General features: G+C 45.1%; 1 protein-coding gene across 2 annotated transcripts in view; it reads right to left on the minus strand.

Annotated features, from left to right (window-relative positions):
- Positions 1-21144, minus strand: part of Dct (dopachrome tautomerase) — a 39457-nt gene extending 18313 nt beyond the window's left edge. The window contains exons 1-6 of one of the 2 annotated variants that reach the window (NM_010024.3): positions 20382-21144; positions 11906-12205; positions 9359-9459; positions 8508-8674; positions 5349-5528; positions 3136-3271 (exon numbers count right to left, since the gene is read on the minus strand). In NM_010024.3, coding sequence (NP_034154.2) covers positions 3136-3271; positions 5349-5528; positions 8508-8674; positions 9359-9459; positions 11906-12205; positions 20382-20676 — 1179 coding nt within the window. In that variant the 5' untranslated portion in view covers positions 20677-21144. Of the gene's footprint in view, positions 1-3135; positions 3272-5348; positions 5529-8507; positions 8675-9358; positions 9460-9968; positions 9989-11905; positions 12206-20381 lie in introns of those variants that run through there. The other variant, XM_006518510.3, reaches the window with a different exon arrangement.
- Between the last annotated feature and the right edge of the window lie 4328 nt (positions 21145-25472).

The following is a 25472-nucleotide window of genomic DNA, read 5'->3' on the forward strand; positions in this document are numbered from 1 at the left end:
TCTGGTCACTTACAAAAAATGTGACCTGTCTCTGTAGGCTTTAATGGAGTTCATGGGCTTCCTCAGAGAGACAGCAGTCCTACAGAAAACCCGCCTAGTGCCATTGCCATTATGTCCTTTAGGAGTAGAAGAAGGTTTGTCCTCATCTTCAATCTGTCAGAGGACCTCATGGTTTTACTGAAGTAACCGGAATTACTTACAAGAGAAGCTGTAAAATTGCCCTTATGAGTAGAGATTGTGTACATGAATGTACAGTTGATGCTGCGCACTTGAACAAGCCCTCCCTAGAGACATACAGTCTCAGGGAAGGCAGATTAAGTACCAGAAACCTGGGCATTCGCTCATGGCTGGGGTGGTAGCCAAGGAAATGATCTGAAACGTGGAGTCAGAAACCCCAGGCAATGCCAGCATGAGGCAAATGGGATGAATGGTTGCTGGTGCCTCACAGGTGAGTCCCCACCTGGTCAGAGGCAGGGTCCAACTATGCACACGGCTCACAAACCCATCAGGTGTTAGGACTGTGCAGACCTGAGAGGAGAAGCAGTTTCTGTTAGGAATGATCATCCATCTCCTCTTTTGATGGAGACTCAAGTCTATGTCAAGTTGCCTTGCTTAGCCCCAACTTGACGTAGGCTTGAGTGTCTTCTTATGGTGCCGCACTGCCTCCCAGGAGCCCACCAAGACAAACGTGTAGAAACTGATGAAGCTGTGAGTTGAGAAGCTCATTCACTCACATCCGTGTGGAAGCTCACGCTCAGTTGATGTGCCTACATTCAGAGACGCGACCTGAAAGGAGGTATCAATGTTTGTTGAGGTCTTAAGAGTAGGGCCCTGATGTGATAGGATTGGCATCCTTCTAAGAAAGAGCATACGAGAGCTTACGCCTCGCCACTTCCCATCACTCAAGCTCACAGCGAGGAGGTCCAGGAAGAAAACTGTCGGAGATTGAATGTGAAACGTCCCCTCCAGACTGCTGCGTTTAAATATCTAGCTCACAACTCGTAGCACTCCTCGAGAAGGTATGATGGAACATTTGTGGGCGGAGCCTTGCTGGAGGAAGTGGCTCACTGTGGGAGGGTTTATAGCCAGATCCCACTTCCTGTTTACTCCGATTCCTGCCTGTGGTTGTGATGGGACCAGAGCCCTCTCTTGCTTGCTGCCCCGATTTCTCCACCACGATCACCTGTGTCCCCTTATACTACAAGCCAAAAATGAACATGTGTTCCCTTCCTGTTATTTCTTGACGTGTGCATTGGTCACAGTAATAAGAAAAGCTAATACAGGAACCTTCATCTGATGCTAAATGTGTTGATCTTACACTGCTGACCCCCTGCCCAGAACAATAGCAACTGTTCACACTAACAAGTCAGTAGTGTGTTATTACAAAAATCTGAGCAAGCTAAGATACATTAATAAAATTCAACAAAGGAAAACAAGGAAATTTCTGGAAGAATCTAAATGCAAAATATTATCAAAGATTTAAAGGACAAAGGGGGGCATTTCTTCTTATGACAGATCCTAAATCCACCAAAGACACACAGCTCTGAACAGAGCGGGAAAATAAGCGATGTGATTTGAGGGCCTCCGGGGCAGACACCTCGAGGGAGGTCAGCAGTTGAAAACTGGTATTGTCGTTCTATAAGTCCTCTAAGGCAACTCTAATGAGCTGTTCTTCAGAAAGAAAAGCAACCTCAACATACAGGAGCTGACCTGGTACTGTCAGCCTGGCCCGGAAGCACTCTCTCAGACATCATCAACATCAGCAACAGACAGGGCCCTCTGTGATGGTGGTGGGTCAGGACCAAACCATTATAACTCCACCGGCATGTCTGAGCACAGACAAAATACCCAGTACTCATTATTGTCTGCTACCAATGATTGTTGCTGATGTGCCAATAAACAATATTTAGTCTGCCCTCCTATGGGCATGGACTTTCAGTAGTCACTGACAGAAACAACCTTTCTTCATGACAGGATTGATCTGGAGTAAAACTCCCCTGCTTTTCTCTCCACAAAATATCGGGCAGGCACCAACCCAAAGCCTAACCATCTTTTCTAATGTCCATTGGCCAGGGTTTTTCCAGCCTCCTCATTCCCTCCCTGTAAGGAGTTATAATAATTCAATGTATTCATCTGTGGGAGAAGGAAACAGACACCCCATGCTCCAAGCCTTCGTTGGATGCCTGAACTCCAGTTAACAGCAAACCTCGTGTATGCTATGTGATTCCTCTACATACATATCTATTATGATGAAGTTTAACTTATCAACCAGGAGTAGTTAACCAACTAATAAAATACTATAAAATAATAATGATGATGATAATAATAATAATAATAATAGCATGCTATAATAAGTTGATGTAAATGAGAACTATTAAAATATCTCATATCATATGCATCTTTCCTCTTCTTCCAGATCATGGTTGAGCATGAGTAACTAAGCCACCAAAAAGGAGTCTGTCCTGTCTCTCATGGCTGTCTCCTGCTCTGCCTCTCATGGTTATCTCCTGTTCTGCCTCTCATGGCTGTGTTTCCTGTCCTGTCTCTCATGGCTATCTCCTGTCCTGTCTCTCATGGCTGTCCCCTGCCCTGTCCCTCATGGCTGTGTTTCCTGTCCTGTCTCTCATGGCTCTCTCCTGCCCTGTCTCCTCTCCTGGGTTCACATCACTACTGTGGCTGAGAACATTTGTGTTTCCCATGCAGCCGGCATCCCCTTTTCTCCTCCTTTCTTGCTAGCCAAGCCTTTGTTTCCTCTAGGCAACCAACAAGTGTATTCTATGTGCAATGCACACTCTTCAACTCTGTTCGTTCACCAAGGAACACCATTTACAGTTATGCTAATTTGTGGTATACAGTTTGTTAGATTACTGACAGAATTCTGCTAACTTGTAAACTCCCCGTTGGACTGTAAACTCCTGGTTAAGTCTATCTAAATCCAACCATTCCTAAAGGATTGGTTTATGAGTAGGGACTTCATATGCTACTGACCCATATGCCCCATGTGGCTTAACATTGAAGTATATAGGCAGAGGGGGTATTGTTTACAGAGTGAAACTTCACCAAAACTTCACTGCAAAGGCAACGAAACCTACAAAACATGTAGAAACAGCTTCATAAGTTCTGAGTCTAACATACCACAAACACAGGGTCGTTGGCTGCTGAGTGTGGCAAGGCATTGGTCCCATTCAGGAAGGAGTGAGCCAAGTTATGAAGGTTCATGACTTGAGAGTCCAGTGTTCCGTCTGCTTTATCAAACCCTTCCAGTGCATTCCTGAGAGAAACCAGAGTGTGGTGACTTTAGTGAAGATCATCAAAAGTCTCAACATTGCCCAGCCATCTTCTCCTCTAATGCTGGATATGGAAAGCAGAGGCTATGCCACTAGTTGACTAAGGATCTTTCACCTCCACTTTTTCATTTAATCTTTTGCAAAGGGAAGCAACCCAGTCAATGCTGCCCCTGCACCTGCTGGGTTACATTGTTCTCTTTGTGCACAGTGTAACTATGTATATTTATTCTTATTTTCTGTGCCCTTGAAAGACAAGGACTATGTTTCCTTCATAATGTTACTATCAGGGCTTTTTCTCTCTCCCTCATACATGACCTGTTCTCTTTCTCTACAAGTTCAGGAATTTTGCTGAATGTATCAAAACTATGTATGTTCCTAACCAACTCTCAAACGGTGACAGTGATTATGATCCAAGAATCATAAGACCACTTTCAGCTCAAACCTAGAGAGATGCAGACTAACTTAATAGCATTTTTATCACAAGGAAAAATGAATGCATGCTTCTTTTTTAAAACAGTCTTAAAATGTTACCCTTTATCTACTTTTTTTTGTTTGTTTGATTATTTGAAACAGAATCTCATTGGCTGTCCTGCAAATCACAACGCAGGCCAAGTTGCCCTCAGACTCATAGAGACCTGGCCTGCCTCTACCTCCCAAGTGCTACGATTAACGGTGTGCACAATCACGCTCAGCCCTTTGCCTACTTTTTAAAATTTTTTATCACATATTTTCTTTATATACGTGTCAAATGCTATCCTGAAAGTTCCCTATACCCTCCCCACGTCCTGCTCCCCTACCCACCCACTTCCACTTCTTGGCCCTGGCGTTCCCCTGTACTGGGGCATATAAAGTTTGCAATACCAAGGGGCCTCTCTTCCCAATGATGGCCAACGAGGCCATCTTCTGCTACATGTGCAGCTAGAGACACAAGCTCTGGGGGTACTAGTTAGTTCATATTGTTGTTCCACCTATAGGGTTGGAGACCCCTTCAGCTCCTTGGGTATTTTCTCTAGCTTCTCCATCGGGGGCCCTATGTTCCATCCTATAGATGACTGTGAGCATCCACTTCTGTATTTGCCAGGCACTGGCATAGCCTCATACGAGACAGCTATATCAGGGTCCCTTCAGCAAAATCTTGCTGCCTTTCCTACTTTTGACACCGCTGTAAGGGCCATGCCCACTTCAAGCATCAGGTTCAAGCCCTGATACATTCAGTAAAATTCCTGAAATTGAGTTCTACCTACACTGCCCCAGCACAGTATAAGTTATGCAATTTATGTATGGGAAGTTGGGGGCTTGTAGAGAAAGAGAACAAATCCAGTTTTGACGAAGGTGACCTTCTTTCCTGTGGACACCTCATGCATCTTTGTGAAAACCTGATGTTCATACATATTCGTCACCAATCTTGTGTGGTGAGATGAACTTGATATCTGATCTTCAAGTTCCAAGAATCAAGTTATTATGTTGTGCGATATTTTGAGCTAAATCCAAGTAGCTCCCCTGAGAGTCAGACCCCAGTATTATGATCTGATGAGCTTCTAATGTCAGATTTAAGGAAGTGAGTAAGAAAAGGATAATAAGAGTTTGCACACTGTTAAAGCATGATAGTTAGTGTGATGCCATGGCTCCAAGGTAATGCCTGCATGTGTACAGAAATCAGAAATTAGGATGGCATTGAATTTAGAAGCTAGCAAAACTACAGTCTTGGTAGGAGTGTATTTCTCAACATTAGCACCTCCCTTTCCTGTGTTCTTAAGCCTTTCCCGAATATTTAGATTTGGAGGTGTCTGCCAAAACCTGGATTCTTTCTGTCCCACCAGTGCGATGGTTCTTAACCTGTGGGTTGTGACCTCTGGCAAACTTCTAAAAAAGCTCTAAAAATGATTTACCTTACAATTCATAACAGTAGGAAAATTAAAGTTATAAAGTAGCAATGAAAACAAGTTTATGGTTGGGCGTCTCCTCATCATGAGGAACTGCGAGAAAGGGTCTCAGCGTTAGGAAGGGTGGAGAGCACTGCTCTGGGGGGGTGGTGAAGGGGGGGAAGAGACCATTGCCTACCTGAAGCTGAAGGTAGAGTTCTGGAAGAAGGGAGGGCTGTCAAACTTCTGGAGAGACAGGCAATCTTGCACATTTTTTAAGGTTGGCAGTTTCTCATTATTTCTGCCTACTTTGTTTCTTCTCAGCAAACCTTCATAGGTTCCATTACACAGTGTGACCCGGCGGTTGTAGTCATCCAAGCTAAGATTTGTAAGATTAACAATGAGATGTCTTAACTTTGTGAATGGTATCGTGAGTTTGATCCAAGCAAACCCATGAGGGGTGTGGTCATTAGTTACCTTACAAGGTCCAAACTAGGTGTGAAAAAACATTACCCTTAAAAATAAGCTTGGAAAGAGACATTTCAGAAACGTGGTTGCCCAAACAAGAATACAGGAGTGAATGCAATAGTAATTATCATTGCATTCAAAAGACAGTGATGGATTTACAAGCTAAGTGGTGACAACTGTAATTATGATTGTGCTTGAGAAGATTAAAGGGGTAATACAGCAGCTTCTATTACACAGCCAGTTGGGGAGGAATAGCTGTGAAGAACTGGGAAAAGCATTTAGAACAACTGGAGACTCATAGGAAGCCAAAGAAACAGCTATAATTATACAAATAAAATGCAGTAATAAAATATTATGAAAGTCTTAAATACCTGGATTTGATTGTCCTACATTGAATACATACATGCACACACAGTTATCAATATTATACCCTGCAATTTGTATAATAAAAATAATATTAGTCCCTATGCTTATTTGCGTGAATGTCTGTGCACATGTATGTGGGGGTACAAAAACCTGAGGGTCACGTTTCCTTAGCTGGAATCCAGCAAACACCAGCAAACCTCTTCGACTCCTCGGCCTTGGAGCTGGACTTACAGACCTGCCTGGGATGCCCAGCTTATCCAGTGCGTGCTGGGATGCAAATGCTAGTCTCACAGTTTCTCATCAAGTACTCTTAACCACTAAGCCTTCTCTCTGTGCTATGAGATAATAATTTTTAAAAGTACAAAAATAAAAAAGCCATATTAGGAACTGTGTGAAGACAGTTGGAAATGAACAGTTAGGTGGTAAGGGCAAGGCTGAGAGGGAGGGTCCACAAGGTACTCGAGGCTGGCAGCCCGGGATCTCACCATCAGAGTACTGATGCATGGGTGGAGGTAGATCTGAAAGACATAACTGCATGGGATACGGAGAGTGCAAGGAAAGAGTGGTGAGAAGAAAAAGGTGAGAATATGCAAAAACGGAGAGTGCCAGGACCCCAACCTCAGCAACAAAGGCCTTCCAGGCATCATTTCCAGAGTGTGTTCCAGAGAGATGGTCTGTGAAATAGGAGTCCCCGAGTCAGACATGTTTTGGTTCCCATAGATGAAGAGTAATATATTTGTCTTCATCTAGGGAGGCTAGAAGATGTCCCAAATATTTTTTTTAAAAAGACACTTTGAACTCAGTATTCTTTAGACTTACGCAAACACAGAAACTTCTTCTCATGTCACTTACGAATAGACAAAGGCATGGAGGCAATGGTGCTCTGTGGAACTGAGTAGAGTTGAGCAAGGGTATCTAGAACATCCTTCTAGCTGAGGCTCCGACGGAGGGCTTAAGGGCACGTGCAGAACACAGAAGATGTTCCTCTGGGAGGCCTAGACCCCTCAGAACACACACGCATCCCAGGGCAGGTCCCCCATCACACACATACACCCCAGGGCAGACCTCTCACCACACACACACACACACACACACACACACACACACACACACACACAGGGCAGGGAACACACCTCCACCCAGTGCAGGCCCAGACCCCTTAGAACATACATCTACCCCATGGCAGATCCCTTACAACACACATCTACCTGAGGGCAGGCCCCTCACCACACACATCCACCCAGGGCAGGCCCCTCACCACACACATCCACCCAGGGCAGGCCCCTCAGAACAACTAGGTGCCTAGAAGCAGTGCTGGCCAGGGAGGTAGGCCCTGATGTCACTGGATGGTGTCGGATAGGAAAGCAGAGTACAACTTAAAACATGGGAATTTGGAGAGAAAAAAATAAATGAAAGAAGGCAGACTCCTCTTAAGAAACCCTCTTCTGAGGCATAATTGTTTCCCCTTATGCACAATTTTGTTTTTTATGGTTAGTTCCCTGCATTCAACTATGGTCAAAAATATTCCAACAGTGCGCTGAGAAACTGAAGCATTTTTGAAAGAAGAAGAGAGACTATGCTCACACAGGTCTTCTTCAGAACACTGTCATAATTGTTCCATTTTATTATTGTTGTTGTTAATCTTTCCGTGTGCCTAATTCATAAGTTTAAATTTTGTCATAAGTAGGAAAAGTCAGAATGCATAGAGTTTGGTGCTGAGGTGCCAGGTAGTCCTGGGAAGCCTAGAAGAGATTCCCAAAAGCCAGATGGGATTTTGAACTGCACATACGCAGAGAAACAAGTCCCTGGACTCTGGGTCACTTATTTCCCCATGTGACCTTCAGGGATTGGGAGCTATTGTTGATCCTCTCACATCCAAGGCCGGTGCTTGTGTCCCATACAACCCCTCAGGAACTTGTGGCCCAGATACACCACCTTACTTCCAGAGGTTTCTCTGGAGTGGTGCATGATGCTCCCACACCTAGGACCTGCCACCTATCCATACCCTCCTTGCCTTCCCACTCATCGAGCCAGAGTCTGTGCCTCTTTTCTGTCTCAGAACCATCAGCTCCACGCCCTTGAGGACTTGTCTGGACTCCCTTCTTGGCTTCACACACACACAAGTATTACAGAACTTCTCAGACTGCTTGGTAATTTATTTACCACAAATTGATCTCTGTGAACACAGAGCAGCTGGATCTTCTTTGTCCTTGTGTTCCCAGAAGTGTTGCATCACCAAGGGTAGGGTTGATACTCGCCAGATGGCAGCCAAGGGCTAGAACTGCTCCAAGCTGTGAAATGGGGCTCCTGGTCTCAAAATGATGCCCAAGTACACTCAACTCAAAAATAGAAGTTCCATACATCTACTTTTTAATTTCAGAGGTTGAACGTTTAAATTCCTGCCTCCCATAGGAAAACTGCCTTCAGAAACAAGTAAACATGACTCCAGGTTCCACAGAAAGAGAAATATAAAGAAACACAAGAACAAAGTGAAAACAGCCTGAAGAGTTACACTGCACATCACCTGTCGCACACAATCTCCCAGGTAGAGAATCTCGAGTTCCGACTAATCAGCGTTGGGTCATCTTGTCTTGCTGCTCCAAGCAGCTCGTCTGTGCACACGTCACACTCGTTCTTCCCGGTTGCAAAGTTCCAGTAGGGCAACGCAAAGGACTCATTGCCAGTGAGTCTCTAAAAGCAAAGGGGGGGGAGGGCATCACTTTATGCATGTGACAGATGCTACACAAAGGCATGGAGGCAATGACTGGCTTACTTCTTAGCCAAACTTAGAGCAAAACTACGAATACCAATCAGACTGACAAAGAAATATCAATATATAAAAATGTTTTTGTGTATAGTCACATAAATATATATGTCACATGTGCATTTGTTCACATGTATAAATAAGCACAATGCAATTGTTCTGCCTTAATACAGTAGGAACTCCTACCATTTGCAACAATGTGCTGCAATGTGCAACAATGTGGGACAATGTAGATGAACCTAGAGGACATTGGGCTAACTGAAGTAAACCAGATTCTAAAAAAATGTTCCATAATCTCACTCATATTTAACATCCGAAAAAGAAAAAAATATCAAATGCATAGAATGTAGAAGGAATTTGGAAGATGCAAGTTTTTAGAGATAGAACGTACAGCAGGGGGCAAAAGCATCCACACTGGGTCACCATGCACAGGTAATTTGTCAAGAGAGCATACTTTAGATGCCTGACACCGAGAGAAAGGAAAGCTTCCTGAAACACTGAGAGTGCTGGGGGGGTTTCCCACTAGTTATCACTGAAATAAGTGTATCAAACATCACATACTCCTTAAATGCAAATCCTTTTTATATACTGAGCATGTGGCTTTGACCAACCTGGAGTTCTCTTTCCAGCCACAACAGATGGTACCTGTGCCACGTGACAAAGGCAGGCCCTTGGTGAGAGAAATCAATGGCCTTATAGGGGCGTCCTGGACCTAAAACAGTTGGGAAATAGAGATCAGAGAAGGAATTCTTAAGAAGTTAAACCTTACCAGGGGTATGTCTCTGTCCAAAAGGTCCACAGTTTCTTAGTTTAAAAACCATGTATCCATTTAAAGAGCAACTTAAGAATAATGATAACAGAGTTTCGAAAGCAGTTGGCACTTTCACAAAGTCATCAGTTTCACTCCTCAAACCTTTTTTTTTTTTTTTTTTTTTTTTTTTTTTAGCAGAGAACTGGGAAACTCAAGTCAATTTCAGCAGCCAGGGTCCTGTTACATATTTTAATTTTTACATGGCAATGCATTACAATAAAATGCTGTCTAAGAGTGTCAATCCCTAAGACCTAAATGAAATGCATTTTAAAGATTTTCTGACTTGCTCTTTAAGATTGGGTAAATTTATAACAGAAGAGATTGCTTAATAATGTAGCAACTTCAACCATGCTTGGTGCTAATGCAGCCTTTGTACATCCAAAAAGAACTTTTCGAGAATGCTGCCTCACCCATCAATCAGCTAGAACCACCAGCTGACAAGCATGGTCACTGAGACCAGAGAAGGAAAAAAATATGCTGGAGCCAATTTAGCTGGCCACTGGAACTGCCAATTTCAGTGAAGCGCTTTGGGCAATTTAACGCCCTTCTTGCTGCCTGCGCCATCCGTCTTCTGCCTTCCATAGCAGCTCTTGATGGTTATGCAGAAACTTCAGCTCACTTTAGTTCTTTCAAAGTACCTGTAATAACTTCAGAGAGCTGAACAGACATGAATATAAATTTAGTTCCCAGATAGGACCAGAAACTATAGTTTTCCTTTCCTCTTGAGAGGCTATCTTCTCATAAAGCAAAAATTCCTCAGAGTAATGACAGGAAAACGATAAAGGCTTTCAGCTTCATCTATGGATAAAGGAAGATGGATGCCTTCCCGTGAGGCAGGTTTTAACAACACTCACACTAAAAGCAGAACTTCTGTCACTGCTGCTGGCCACACAACCTTTCTAAAAAATGGCTTTTTGACTAAAGAAAAGTTTCGAGTTTTCTACACAAAACGACGATGAGAGGGACGCCAAAAGATGTGGACTGGTGCGGAGGTGCGGAAAGGGAGTGGGAGAGGGAGAGGGGGAGGGGAAGGAGAGGGGGAGAGGGAGAGAGGGAGAGAGGGAGAGAGGGAGAGAGGGAGAGAGGGAGAGAGGGAGAGAGGGGGAGAGGGAGAGAGGGAGAGGGGGAGAGAGAGAGAGAGAGAGAGAGAGAGAGAGAGAGAGAGAGAGGGAGAGAGGGAGAGGGGGAGAGAGAGAGAGAGAGAGAGAGAGAGAGAGAGAGAGAGAGAGAGAGAGAGCTGCATCCAGCCCAGGGCGCTCACTTTGTTTACCCTGACCTAGGGAGGGGACCCAGAAGTAGAGACAGCACCAGAAATAGGCAAGTGTACAGACTGTTATGAAAAAAGTCTAGAATGGACTCAAAGTCTCCTAGAGCAAACCAATGGCTTCTCCTCAGTCCACGGGTAACTGGGGACAAAGCTGTAGCTGTTTGATGAGGTGACTATCAACTTCCAGTGCCATGTCCCACACAGACCCCACGTTTTAGGTTCTGGGAGAGTCCTCAATATTTCACAAGCATCATTTTGTTATTATTGTGGAGGCAGGGAGCATGCGCACCACAGCACGTGTTGGGGTCAAAGGCCATCTTCGTGGAATCTGAGAAGCCTCCCAGCATTTTTGGAATTGTGTTGCCAAGGAAACATTAAGCCGAGCCATAGCAACGTAGAGTTCTTCTTGCTTAGCCGTGTGGATGATTAGGCCTAAATTGGATGCTTTAAAAAGTGGTGTAATGAGCTGATGATGCTCGTGGCCAGCAAGAACATAAAGACACGTGACACGTAAGCTCGGACACCTGAGTTCTATCCACGAAACCCACATCAGAGTGGAAGGAGAGAACGGCGACCCTGTCCTACAAGGAAGCAACCTCAAGGGAACTTCCAACTGAAAGTCTAAAGAAGTGCGAGTGTAAGGGGTCGCCACCTTTCTAGTATAGTGCTGCATTGCAAGACAAGGGAGTGCTGCGCTCCCTGGCATATGTTCCGTTAATTCTCCACTTTGAAGGAAAGGCCAGAGCCAGCTTTCAAGCCAAAGTTGATTTTTTTTCCTGGAATCAGAAGGAATTTGCCTCCACTTTGCTCAGGCCTTTGAGGATTAAGTTTCACAGAGAGCTAGGATTAGACTCTGAAGCAGGAATATAAACTGGAGAGGTTTAAAGTAATGGCAGAACAGAAAGAAACGGCCTCTTTTGAGCTACAGGCGGTGTTTGGTAATCCTGACAGACCTACATGTAACCTCGCTGGAGGTTGCATCCCTGTTAATTAACTTGTATCAAATGACTTCCCATCCCATACCCCCACCCGGGTCACAAGCCTCTAATGATGCGCGGTAAGCCAATTTGGGAAACCCACCTAATAATGTGTCTCGAACAGAATAATAATGGAGCCACACAAAAAAGTCATACACGCTGCAGTTGGCGATCTGGGGCTGGGTCCCGTTGGGTCCGAGCAGCCCCAGCCAGTGTTGCGTGGTGATCACGTAGTCTGGATGGATACTCTTCTTGGCCAGGTCTAAGGCGCCCAAGAACTGCTCCCTCTCCTGGGCAGTCAGGGAATGGATATTCCGTCTTAGGATGGCCGGCTTCTTCCGATTACAGTCGGGGCCGGTCCAGCCGAACTTGCAGCCTCCACAATTATAACCAGCAAAGTTTCCTGATTTAAAAAGGGGCGGAGATGAGAAAGAAGTATGAGGTTATATACTTTGGAAGAAAATTCTCAGTTGGAATTCCAGGTAGAATGGAACAGAACAGATGATTATAAGCGGGGAGGAGGGAGCTGACCCAAACGGGACCAGGACAGGCCACGGAGAGAAAGCACCCGATAGGGCACAGAGAACCCTCCGAGAACCCAGGCCCCGCGCTGCTGCCTTGTTCTTGGGCTTGCAGCCTCTACTACAATATGGAAATCATTTTTTATTGTTAAAGCAGAAGAGGAAGGAGGAGGAGGAGGAGGAGGAGGCGAAGGGGAGGGGGGAGGGGCAGAGAAGGAGGAGGCTTAGTTCTCAGGACCTCAGCATGGGTCTAATTTTGAAAATCATGTTTTCAACGTGGCAATTAAGATAAAATAAGGGCACGGGAGCGGCAGCCCCTTGCCCCGTATGATTGTACTCTACGCAAAAGGGAAGACTCCAAGAGAACAGTGATTACCAGGAAGCCCAGGGAAGAGGTCGCAGGAGACAGGAGCCCTGAGGCCTCCACCTCCAGAGCTAGTAGAAAATCACTTCTGTCCCTTCTGTCCCTGTCTGCAATGGTTTGTTGCAGTGGCCCTAGCAAAGGAACTCTTCTGCTCTTGGGCGTCCCGGAGCTATCTCTTCTAACCTCCTCTGCACACCCCAACCTGGCCTGACCTTGCTAAGCTCCACTGTCTATTCCAGCCCACATTACTTGGCTGGCCCCGACTGCTTCGCTGACTTAGTGAGCAATCCCAGCACTCAGGAGGCACAGACAGGTGGGCCTCTGTAAGACTGAGGCCAGCCTGGTTTACATAGTGAGTTCCAGATGAGACAGCCAGGGCTACGCAGTGTGACCATGTCTGGAAAACAATTGATGATGATGATGATGACGATGACGACGACAAACAAGCTGACTTGCAGAATTTGGGTGGCATCTAACTTTAAAAACGCGGGTTCCTTTCACAAAGGAGACAGCATTAAGACAAAAATTGATGTTGTCTGGCAAACCTTGAAGGTGAATTAACTGCCGTGTGAAGTGCAAATCCTTTAGAATTTTCTGTCTGCACAAAAGCATCTCTGCTTTCCCACACCCAAAGGACGAGAACTAGTGAGCAAGCTCTCGAATGCCCCCCAGGACTGGTGACTAAGTCTAAATTCTTTCATTGCCTCTGCACTCAACCTTGTGGGTTTTCTGTTTTGGGCATGATCAACAGCTCACTCCTCATGTACATTAGAGGGAAAGTTTAGCTGTTATTCCCACAAGAAGATAATAGTCTCATCTCCAGAAGATTAAAGGGCTGACTCCAAGTATTTAAGGCAGAAGGACCAGCTCCCGCTCAGCCTCTGCCTCCACCTCATGGCCCTCGAGACTATGACTGGTTCTTTCCTGTGCCTGGAACACTTTTCCTTGTCTTCCGAAATCCCTCCCTGCAGGTACCACCGCTGCTTTTAAGTTCAAGGCAGACCTTGTTTTGGCAGAGCTGGTTGAGGGTACGGTATGATACCCAGTGCTTCAATCACTGAGCTGCGTCCCCAGCCTGGGACCCAGACATCAGAATGACCTGACCTGTGTTCCCTCAGTCACTTGGAATCCCGTTTATTTTATTTATGTATACTCATCACGGAGGCTTGACTCAGTGGTGAAGCACTTGGTTTCCATGTCCAGCATCATCAAGACAAAAAGAGAAAGAAAGAAAATACCTACTACCCACTGGGGTAGCTTTTACACCAATAGCTTTGCTTTTCTTTTTTTTTTTTTTTTTTTTTTTTGAGAAATGATCAAATAAAAGTTTGTCTGAAGAATACTTGCTATGCCATTGAGCACGCAGTCAAACTTGCAGCTGATTTTAAAGTCTCTGCTCAGTCATCACTCTTCAGTGGGAAAGAGCCCAAGACCAGAGAGAAGCAGGCTGCTGGCAGCGGTAGACAGGGAGACATGCACACAGGCAAAGGATGTGAGTGCTTTTTGCTCACTCTGTGTGTGTGTGCGCGTGTGTGTGTGTGTGTGTGTGTGTGTGTGTGTGTGTTGTTGTTGTTGTTGTTGTTGTTGTTTCTCATGTCCATACACATCTTTGTGGGTTTGTGTGCATATGTGCATGATAGAAGTCATCAAGTATCTTCTCTCTCTCTCTCTCTCTCTCTCTCTCTCTCTCTCTCTCTCTCCACTTTATTTTGAAACAGTCTCACTGAATCTGGACTCACCAATTCAGCTAGTCTGTCTGTCTGTCTGTCTGGCCCACCAACTCTAGGAACCAACCTGTCTCTCTCTGCTTTTGCAGCATTGGAATCCCAAGAGCACATGGAGAGCTGGGGAGATGGTTTATAGATCAAGATCACCGCTGCTCTTGCAGAGGAACCAGTTGCAATACCTAGCATGCACATGGCAGCTCACAACTGTAGGTACCAGTAGGCAGTTCCAGGGGATCTGATAGCCTCTTCTGGCCCCCCACAATCTACACAATATGCATGCAGGCAAACACTCATAGACACAAAATAAAAATAAATAAATAGTTTTTAAATAATAAAGGGGTGTTGGGGAGGGTTGGTTTGGTTTGGTTGTTTGGTTTTTTACAGGGGAGACCAGAGGAAAATGGAAAGCAGTTAGCTGCGTTATCCGAAGTGACTGTCCAGCTCATCTTGCTTGCAGGACCTTAATGAAGACCTTCATTTACAATGATTCCAAGTGATGGTCACCAGGATCAAAATTTAAAACTTTTAACACTTTAAAGTTGACCGTTGGCTTCATGTTGTCTTAAATAAAACACTCTATTCTATAAAGTTGATAAAGTCATATAATAAGGTCAGTTGATTCTGTTTCTCTCACTAATGCTTCCTATAGGTATTAAAATCATTCAAATGTAAGAAAGGAATAGTAAAGGTCTTTTGTTTTTTGCTTTGCTTTGCTTTGTTTTGTTTTTGGTACACAGCCTGCTGCTCTGCGTGGCTTGCTGGGGATCATAGTGGAATGTCAAGTCTTAGACCAGCTAAACCATCTCCCCAACCCTTTCTATTTAGCTTTTCTATGGACTAAAAAAGCCCTACATTTTTAGATAGTAAAAATAACACGTTTAAATTTTCTAGCAGTGACTTTAATACACTCTCACGTTAAAACTCATGAAGTATTTCTAACTCTTGAAGTTCCTAACGTAGAACGTGAGCTAGTCACAGCTTGTGATAATCTCTACACAGCACTGCTTGTCGTGACTCTTCTGGTTGCTAAAAACACTATCATCAATAACTTTCTTCCTTGTTGATCTACGTAGTAAATAACTTACTGAGCATCTAAAACCTAACTGCAATCAAAACTAAACAGGGCATGTGAAAATGGGGAGGTGCATAGATGCAAGGGGATACCTAGGAAATCTCTGTACTCTTGACTTAATGATATCTGAACTGAAAATTGTTTTTTAAAATACTCTTTCCTGTGGAGAGCAAAAGGGAAAAAGTTGACATCTCTAGCAGTTGGGGTACATAAGATTAAAATGTATTATTCACAAGTGTAAAATTGCCAAAGAATAAATAAAAGATATTCTATTCTAAAAATTAGTCTTAAAATTAATTTCAATATGCTTTCCTCTGTCCTCAGAATTTTTTATATTTTCAGGCAAGTTGTCACTGCTGTTGGCTTTGAGCGCAAGCTCTCCAAGCTTACCATGTCAAAATAAGAGTTCTGAGTTCTGTTTTGCAGAGTTCTTGCGAAAAATAAGTGTGCTGTTATAGAGCCCAAAGAAAGGTGCCAGGGCACAACTGTCCACACCAAGTTGCAGTTGATAGTCTTAGAAAACTCTGCTTTTCAAGTGCCAGAGCTCTGACTTGTCCTCAGATACTGATACTGTGAACCTTCAAACATCACGCTACCTTCCCCACCACACACACACATGTCATGAGCTCAGCACACTTAGTACAGATAAATGTCATGTGAGAGAGTGATGGAGGAAAGACCGGAAACTGGAGGGAGGAGGAGGCATGTGTGAGACACTGGAGATACAGACACAGATAAGGTACCAGTGGGGAGTAGAGGAAGTGGCACACCTGGAGCTGCAGGTAAAAGTAGAAACAGAAAGAAACAAAGTGTTGTGGGATGTCAAAAGACAAAACAAACACTGCTGACTCTGGAGAAGACCCACACTGCTTTGCAACACTGAATAATTGCTACTTATCATTTACAATCTGGAAGTTTACTCATTTAAAAAATTCCTTTTCTACATACACAGGAGGTCCCTCCTGTTTTTATCTTATAGACCTGGCCTAAACAGTGTATCAAAATACTGAAAACAACTAGCGAAATGCAACATGCTCTGTATCTCTTTAAATTTCCCAGTTGTATCTTACACGAGCTTACTATGCGCCTTCTTTGTGCATTTGGTGGTAAGAAATACACAAGTGGAACACAATTAAAAAGATTGTTCGTTGCTGTTTGTGGGAAACAGAAAAAGGAGGGATGAGATAATTCCAATCTATCTCACATTGAGGGAAATCGTCCTTGAGCAAAAATTAAACTTAAAAAGTCAAGATCTTCTCCTGACTTAAAACCAGGATGGGGAGAAAGAAAACATCTACACACTACAAGTCCCTACATGCGTTGTGTGGCTTAAACTCAAAAAACGCTATTAGACTAACTAAGCTTAACGACCACCGATTAGGGAGTTTACAAGGAACTCTAAATAGCCTATTCCTTTTAATTAGAGATTCTATTATTTTAATAACAATACTTCATGCTCACACGGGTTCTTTCATCTGCAGAGCTCAAAAAGATTTTACAAGTGTGGTTTCATCATTATCCCCATTTCAGAGATTGGAAAATGAGGCACTTAGTCACTTGTACAAACAAGAAGTTCTCAGCCAACTGTTCAAAAACTATTTAGTGCCCAAGGATTTCAAAAAGCCCAAAGATGCAGCTGCAAGTGGCATCGCCTCATAAATGCTAACTGTCAGGTGAGCCTCGGAAAGAAATGGCCAGGGCCAAATCTCCTGAAGTCTGACTCTCTCTGACAAATATACTCAGCGCTTCCCCTAATTTACCCCAGCCGGTTATAGATAAATTATATATAGATAAATTCTCTGTAGAGAATTGAGACACCAAATTTGAATAGTTTAATTTAGTTTTTTAGTTTTCCTTTATGAGGCTAAAGCTGCTCTCCCCAGCCTGTAGTAAAGCATTAAGTCAAATTATTTTTCTCAAGGAATCAGCCAATGCAATCAGCGTTCTGCTGGCCACAGCTTAATTTCCATCTCTGCCTTAGAACCTTGAGGTCGGCCAGGAGAGTCCCAGGTGCTCCATTTGCCATTGCTTTAGACAGTGCCCAGAACCAAGGGCCTTTGAGATGATCCAAGTCAGGCAGAACTATAAAGACACTATTCAAGGAAGGTAAGTTGCTTGCTCTTTGGAAGGAAATAGAAGGACATGTGTCTGTCTTTGAAACAGTTGGCGCATCACCAAATGATGGCAACTATGTACACGAAGCAACTTCCCATTGCAAGTCTCTAAGATTTGTGTCTCAAGACTCAAGACTCGGGGAGGGGGGTTTGCAGGGAAGGAGACTGAGGATATAGCGTAGTGGTAGAATGTCTGCTTAATGTGTGTAAGCCCTGGGTTCAAGTCCCAGAATTAAAAAACTACTGAGTTGAAAAAGGAGGAGGAAGAGGAGGTGGGATCATCACCTACCTCTACAACCTGCAGACGAACCTGAAAGACACTGTGCTCAGTGAGATAGATCCCCACTGTATAGCAATGCCTCCTCAACGAGGCATCTAGAGGGGTCAGCTAACCAGAGAGGACAAAGGCACTGTTTCGGGGAAGGGCGGCAGAGGAGGAGACGTGGAGGCTCCACTGAATGAGTATGGAGTTACAGCGACAGTGAATTTTGGATATCCACTCTATAGCATGCTACTGTACACTTAAGAGTGTACTACCGAGCTAAAGTTCAAGTAAAGTATTCTTGCCTGGTGTGGTGGCGCATGCCTTTAATCTCAGCACTTGGGAGGCAGAGGCAGGCAGATTTCTGAGTTCGAGGCCAGCCTGGTGTACAGAGTGAGTTCCAGGACAGCCAGGGCTACACAGAGAAACCCTGTCTCAAACACCCCCCCCCAAAATCTATTCTTGAAGAAACAAAAGAAAATTGAGGAGACAAGAAAACTCATTGGAGGTAGTGGACAAGTCCATTTCCCTGATCGTTGTGAGAGGAGCAGGACTGTGAGACTATGCATGTATACAAACTTATTATTGTATATATTGATTGTGCACAGAATCTTGTGTGGAAAGCTAGATAAAAGGAGTAACTAAGTAACTGTCAAACTAAGCATTATGAGCAGCACATATTAAGTGTCCTTAACACATGTGTATATGCAGTACAGAATGAACAGTGGTCCTGAGTGAGTCAGAGACAAATAAATCATAGAAAGGAGGTGAACTACGGCAGGAGGATGGACCCTCGAGGGTAGTCATGGCTGACTGGCAGCTGGAGATGCAGACTGTACCTTGAGGAGGGAAGCCCTGCTTCAAGGTATTGGCCTCTGGAAATGTGATGACTTATATCTAAAACTTGTGGATCATCCTACTCCTAACCCATTCCCTTTTTTACTCCTAAAGTAGGTCACTTTGACACACGTTCCTGTCCCTTCTTGAGGAATATTCAAAATACTTCCTCTACAAAGAGATATAGCAAGTACCCCTTGTATTCTGCTCCGTCCTGCGGTTCCCACTTCCCCTTCCTAAAAGCAAATGTGCTTTCACTCTCCGAGGAGAACTATAAAGAGGAGGGAGGACGCGTGTGCTGTTTGCTCTGACCTACTAAAGCATTCTGCCCCGGGACTATAAAACACGGACGTTCAACTCTTGAAAAACACAACATTTTGCCATCTATTGACCTGGAAATAATTCCCATAGAAGGCTCTGGAGGTTTGCGACAAAGGTCACCCACGTTAGTGTGGCCCCCGATACCACAAGTGCAGAATCCAGCGCTTTCCCCCACCCCACCCTCCAGTGAGGCTGAAAATCTATGAGCAATGGCTAGCGAAGCAAATGATTTAATGCCTCAGGGAAAAAGTGGATAATATATATTCAACACGCTATCATAACTTCTGTCACAATAGCTAAAGCAGAACTAGACCTTATAATTCCTTTATAACATATATAATATATATATATAATATAACATTATAATTCCTTATAATGATTCCTTAAATCATTTATCATTAACAGGGCTGAAGCACTTGCTTGGCATGCAAAACGTTCTTCCTCAGCGATAGCGTTTCTGACCCTGACGTAGCCAGAGTGCCCATGCTCTGCTTCAGCAGCACGTGGGAAAGCAGGAATGAGGCAGAAGGGAATCAGCTTGCAAATGGCCACCGACGAGAAGCCATGTCCGAGGGCTCTGCCGGGGCTGCTGCTTGCAAGGGTTTTGTTTTTCAGAGGCCCTACCAGACTCGGTGATTTTTACAGTTGTGCATGTTTTCTGAAAACCAGAAGAAGTGGGATGGGGAGGACATGAGAACCCCAGAAACACAGAAAAATGGAAACTTCATAAAAATGAATATTGGGAGACACCCTGGTTGTAAAGGAAGGATATTGAGCAGATCTGATATTGCCCAATTGGAATTCAGATAATAGTAGAAGAACCCACTGTTCTCTTTGGTCCAACTCTAGCAAAGTTACGGTCCAGTCCTGGCTTGAGCAAGGCGGATGACCCCTGTTTGTGGTCTATTCAAACCCTGAGAAATGCTGAGAGCAGCTCTCTATAGCACCTGCCTCCTCTGCGCCTGCCCCATGCCAAGCCGCACCCAGCGCCGCAGCAAGTGCGGACCCATTGCAGGAGAGGCCCCGCTCCATCTTGAAAGAACTTGTTCTAGTTTCAAAGCAGGCTCCCCATCTCTGTAGCCTCCCCTCCCAACAAACAAGCCAAAGGTATGTTGGCATGCGTCCAGAAATTCAGGCGTGGCCCACACAATGTTGATTTAGTGTTCATAAGTACACACACGGGGCGTGAAACTTGTAAGCAATCTATCCGCCTTCCTGAGTGAAGAGACTTGCCACCAGAAGCAGCTAGCCTAACAGTTTGTCACCAGTGTCGCCTCTCCTCAGAAGGGATCACTTTCCTCCCTAGGAATCTCCATCAAGCTCAAATGCAGTGACATCTGGGTCTGCCCAAGGGCCCTCACCTGTGCATTTGCATGTCCGGTTGAAGAATTTTCTCGGCCATTGCTCACGGTCATCCTGGTTTCGAAGGATATAAGGGCCACTCCAGGGTCTGGTGTCTGTTTGCACCTCTGCGCACTGCCCCCTGCCCTCTAGAAATCCACAGATGTTGGTTGCCTCGGGACCCAGAGGCGGGCAGCATTCCTTGTTCAGCACGCCATCCAAGGTCATGCAGACTCGGGGAAACTGAGCCCGAGCTCTGAGCAGAATTCCGCAGCCCAGACAACCCAGCAGAAGCCCCCATCCCACAAGGCCCATGCCTTCTTAATTGGGAGGCCTGGCCCGGCGTCCCACCTGGTTTCTGTCTGACTTTACTCCTTGTCTTCCACTCCTGAGTTCTGGAACCTTTACTCACTCAAATTGCCTTTTCTTTTTTCTTTCCTTTCCTCTTCTCTTCTTTCCTTTTCTTTGGGTTTAGTTCTAGCCCTTTCCTCTCCTCTCAAAATTCCCACCTAAATCACAGAGCCTACACGTGTGCACATGTGTACACGCACATGCAATTTTATGTGACTCAAACAACTAACACTGATTTAATTTCATCCGAAGCTCCTCTAACATCAGGTTTAATGAGGGGAGCGCTTCTCGCCAGTCTTCCTTGTTAAATCAGGCTCTGTCTAATTGAGTTAATTTACAGAGTGCTCCAGCCATACTGCTTATTATGCTGCTGTTTCTAAGCCTCCTCCTTCTCTCCCTAGCCCTTGACCTTAATTGCCTTGAACTCAGTTCAAAAGCCAAGCACCGTGTTGCCTTTATTCTCTCTGGCTCGCCAAGCCACGGGGCCCTGGTGGGGCACGGGGGGGGGGGGGGGGGCGGAGGGATGGGAGAAGCCATCATTAAGGGGATTATAACCAGAGAAATCCTCTTTGTTAGCACATGACCCTAAGTGCACAATGAAGCTGATAAAGTGTCTGGCTTTGTGTCAGGAGGGTAAAATCAGCCTCTTTATTGGGCTCATGTGTCCCAGCCAAGCTTGTGACCTCAGACTTCCCAGTGCGTCAATAGATAGAGGGAGCATTCCGTCAAAGGCCCTTTATAGACCTGTGCATTGCTAAGTACTTCTCCCCCATGACTGCTGGCTGACATGGGAGAGAGACCGCCACAGGAGATCACACCCCCCCCCCCCCCCAATAAAGAAACGTTTATTTAAAGCCAGTGTACAAGGAGCTGTTTTGTTGCACAATTAGGCATCCTCCTGCTTCCAAATAATAGCCCCCTCTTCTCTTGTTCAGCACATCCATGAAGCAGATTTGTATTTAATTTGCGTGGAACCGTATGCTACCAATTATTCACAGTTGTCATTTCTCTGCAATTGGACAAACTGGAGTGGGACTTGCAAGGAAATCTTTCGATTGCATTGAGGTTTGGCATAATCAAGCTTTAATTTAGGAAGGTGTACCCCTATGTGCTTCCTCTAGGTACCACGGGCTGTGCAGATGGACCGTGGCGGCCATTTGCCAGAGCATTAGTCCCTTCCTGGTGCGAACAGGACTGTCGTGGTGTCATGAGATCTATACAAATTGCCGACTTAGAATTGTTCCAGTTGGAGTCTAAGAGTGCCTTGAACGTGAATGTCAAGTGCCTTGTTAGTTTCAAAGGAATTCTTAAGGTTGAGAAACGTACACAGCAGCCAGGTGTGTGTGCCTGTCTGCTAAAGACCCATGACTTTAATCCCAACATTCAGAAAGCAGAGGCAGGGTGATCTATGTGAGTTGGAAGCCAGCCCAGTCTACATCGTGAGTCTCAGGATAGCCATGGCTACGTAGAGAGACCCCATCTTAAAAAGAAAAGGAGAAGGAAGAAAGGAAAATACACAGGTGTCCCTACACCCCTGTGGTATTAAGGTGTGACTAACCCAATATCAGTTTGTATTTCTGGGTTCTGGACATTGAATGGGACTCTTAATGATATGTTCAAGGCATCAGCGATGTAAGTGTGTGTGCATGTGTGCATGCAGGCATGCAGATGTGTGCATTTACAGTATATGTGCTGTGGAAGGCATGCATGCCCACATGTTTGTATATGCATGTGCAGGTGGATGACAAAGACCAACATAAATGGTTTGCCTACTCACTTTCCACTTTGTTTTTTGCGACAGGGTCTCCCACTGAACCTTTGGGTAGTGGCTGACCAGAAAGCTCCAGGGATTTCGCCTCTCCGGCACAGGGACTACAGGAGTCTACCACCATTCCTGGCTTCTTATGTGGGCACTGGGGGTCTGAAGTCAGGTCCCCACACTTACAAGCATGTTACTGACTGAGCCATCTCCCCAGCCTCACATCAGTGTTTTCTAAACTCTCTTCCAGGTTCTACTGCACAGCCAGAGTTGCAAGCCACGGTATGAGAATGAGGTAGAGCTGTAGACGATGCTTGCCGTCGTTGGCTAAGGGACCAGGTGCATTCCTTTCTTAGGCTTGACTATGCTAGGATCATAATACCTAACAGTTGTAAAGACTTAGAGGCTTTGGGGACCCCATTCATTCTGTCTTTTTACTGACTTCCACTTCACGTCGCCACTGTGAAACCTGCTGTTCTGAGCAGCAGTGAAGTTTGGAAGATGCCATCATCAGATTTCTAGGAACCTGAAATTGAGGGACATTTCTCACATCAGAATGACCCATTTCCTTTTCGTTGTAGCACCTGCCATGCAACCCAGGTCATCTGAGGCTTTACACAAAAGTTCTCACCTCACCCCAGGATTCCTTCCCTGGGCCGGCTCTCACCTGCAAGTCTCAGACTCATAGCCAACTTCCTCCCAGAAGGGCTTAGACCCTTCAGAGCAGAATTTTGCTGTCTTGTCACATTGATCCTCTGCTCTAAGGACTAAACACCACCATGGTCCTTGAATCTTTGGTTTCTCTTTCTTCCTTTCCCGGCAATGATTTCTGAAGCACTTAGAGTGATGACAAACATTGTTCCATGTGCTACCCAGGGTGGTCAGCAGATCCCAGCCTGTGTGCTTCTGACCTACATTAGGATGGATACAGTAAAGACAGAAACTGGGATATAGCATTTAGAAGCTTGGCCATTGACATACACTCTTGCACATGATCGGTCAGGTGCCAGCCTGGAGGGTCATTCGCACTGACACCATGCGCATTTAGATCTCACGTTGGCCTTAAAACTGTTTTCCAAAACTTCTGTGCCATAGAGTTTGGGAGGAGCTGGACTAGAAGGTCATGTCAGAACTTCTGCTGCCTGTCTTTCTGTCTGTCTTTGTTGGGCAGAGTACTATGGTCACTGCTACCCAGACAGATCTAGTCATGGGAACTCTCAGCCATTGTACTGCTGTTTCTTCTGCCTGAAATATCCCCTCCTGGCTTCCTGTCACTGGAGTGTCACCTGCTGAGAGGAGCCGTCCTTTGCCATTCACTTTGGTGTCCTCAACCAGGACACCTTCCAATCACAGTGCACGGCTTGTTTTCCTCTTAGTCCTATCAAGTCGCTGGTTATTATCCCAATGTTACATGAGAGGAGAGGGAGCCTGGGACCTCGGATAGCAGGGCATTGGAAGGACTGTATCTCCCTGACCCCAAGGTCCCAATCTTCGCAATAAGCTGTGTTACTACATTCATCGTCTCTCAGGAATTCATTGTGATACTTCAAAATAAGGAAAAGAAGAAAACATTCCTCTTTATGATTTTTTTATGTATATGTGTGTGAGTCTAGGTGAATGTATAGGCACTGCTTCTCAGAGACCAGAAGAGAGCATCAAATGACCTGAGACAGGAGTTACAGGAAGTTGGGAGTCACCATCTTGATATTGGGAATGGAACCTAGGTCCTCTGCAAGAACAGCACGTGATCTTAACCACCGAACCATCTTCTCAGCCCTGTGGAAATGTAGGTTTCTTAATCTCCTACTCTATGCCAGGTACTGACCTAGGCTTGCTTCTTTACCCGCTGTCATCTCATTTAAACCACAAAGAGGGGCTAGGGGTGTAGCTCAGTTAGTAGAGATCTTGCCTCTCACGTGTGCAGCCTTGGGTTCAATCCCAACACCTCAGGACGCAGGCATGAATGACAGTACACGTCACACAGCACTTGCGGTGTGGAGGTAGCTGACCTCAGGGCCATCCTCAGAAACACAGCAAGTCAAGCCAGCCTGGGCTACCTGAGGCCCTGTCTCTAAACGAACAAGCAAACCTAAAGGAACGTCTCCTTGAAATTTAGGTGTTTCTAGTAGAAATTATTTTAACAGTGCTACGCAATGGAGGCAGCTCGTTGCAATTGAGAACAAGGGATCTTTGCCTGTTGTAATGGTGCATGCCAATAGGGCTTTCCGAAGGAGGCAGAGGCAGGAGGATCACGAGTTTGAGAATAAGGGATCCAGCCCCTCCAGCTTGTCATGAACTGAATTACTCTTGGTGTCAAGATGTCAGCCTACATTAAAGTCTGTTATAAGGAAGTATCATGTGGCCCTGAGGCTTATGAAATCATCTAATATGCTTCTCACTGGAGGAATTTCTCTGTCAGCCTAGTAACACTGCACTTCCTTGGGGCTCCAGCCTGCCCTGGACCTTCCAGCCTGGGGACTCTTCCATATTACGTTTCTGTCTTTGCCTTTGCCAGGTTGACAGTTCCACACCTATAGACCTCACAATGCACACCTAACTCGGCATGACCCAGGCTGTTATTCCAACCTTCTTATTTTGTCATTTTGTACATTTGTGTATTGTGGGATCAGCCTCAGAGTCTTGGAGAAGTGGAGCAGAAAGATAAGATGTATATATGCGCACATAGATTTCTGTGTAAATCTAGGTGCCGTGAATGCATGGCTTGTTAGTGAGACAGGACTGAGGAAAGAATTCAAGACGATCCCTAAGACGTGGGTGTGGCTTCTCTCACAGTGCAGATGTAAGGCAGGGGGATCTCAGAGCACCACAATTGCATTTGACACCACATCATCACAAAAAGGAAAGTCTGCAGGGCCTTGAATAGCAAAATCCAGGAGGATGGAGCACGGGTATACTGAAACTATTTGTTGCCAACAAGAAGTATAAAGGCAACAGTTCCTGTAAAACATGTTCTGAAAGTTGCCAATGTTTGCACATGGAT

The sequence above is a fragment of the Mus musculus genome, chromosome 14 (genome assembly GCF_000001635.26).
Source record: "Mus musculus strain C57BL/6J chromosome 14, GRCm38.p6 C57BL/6J".
NCBI lineage: Eukaryota > Metazoa > Chordata > Mammalia > Rodentia > Muridae > Mus > Mus musculus.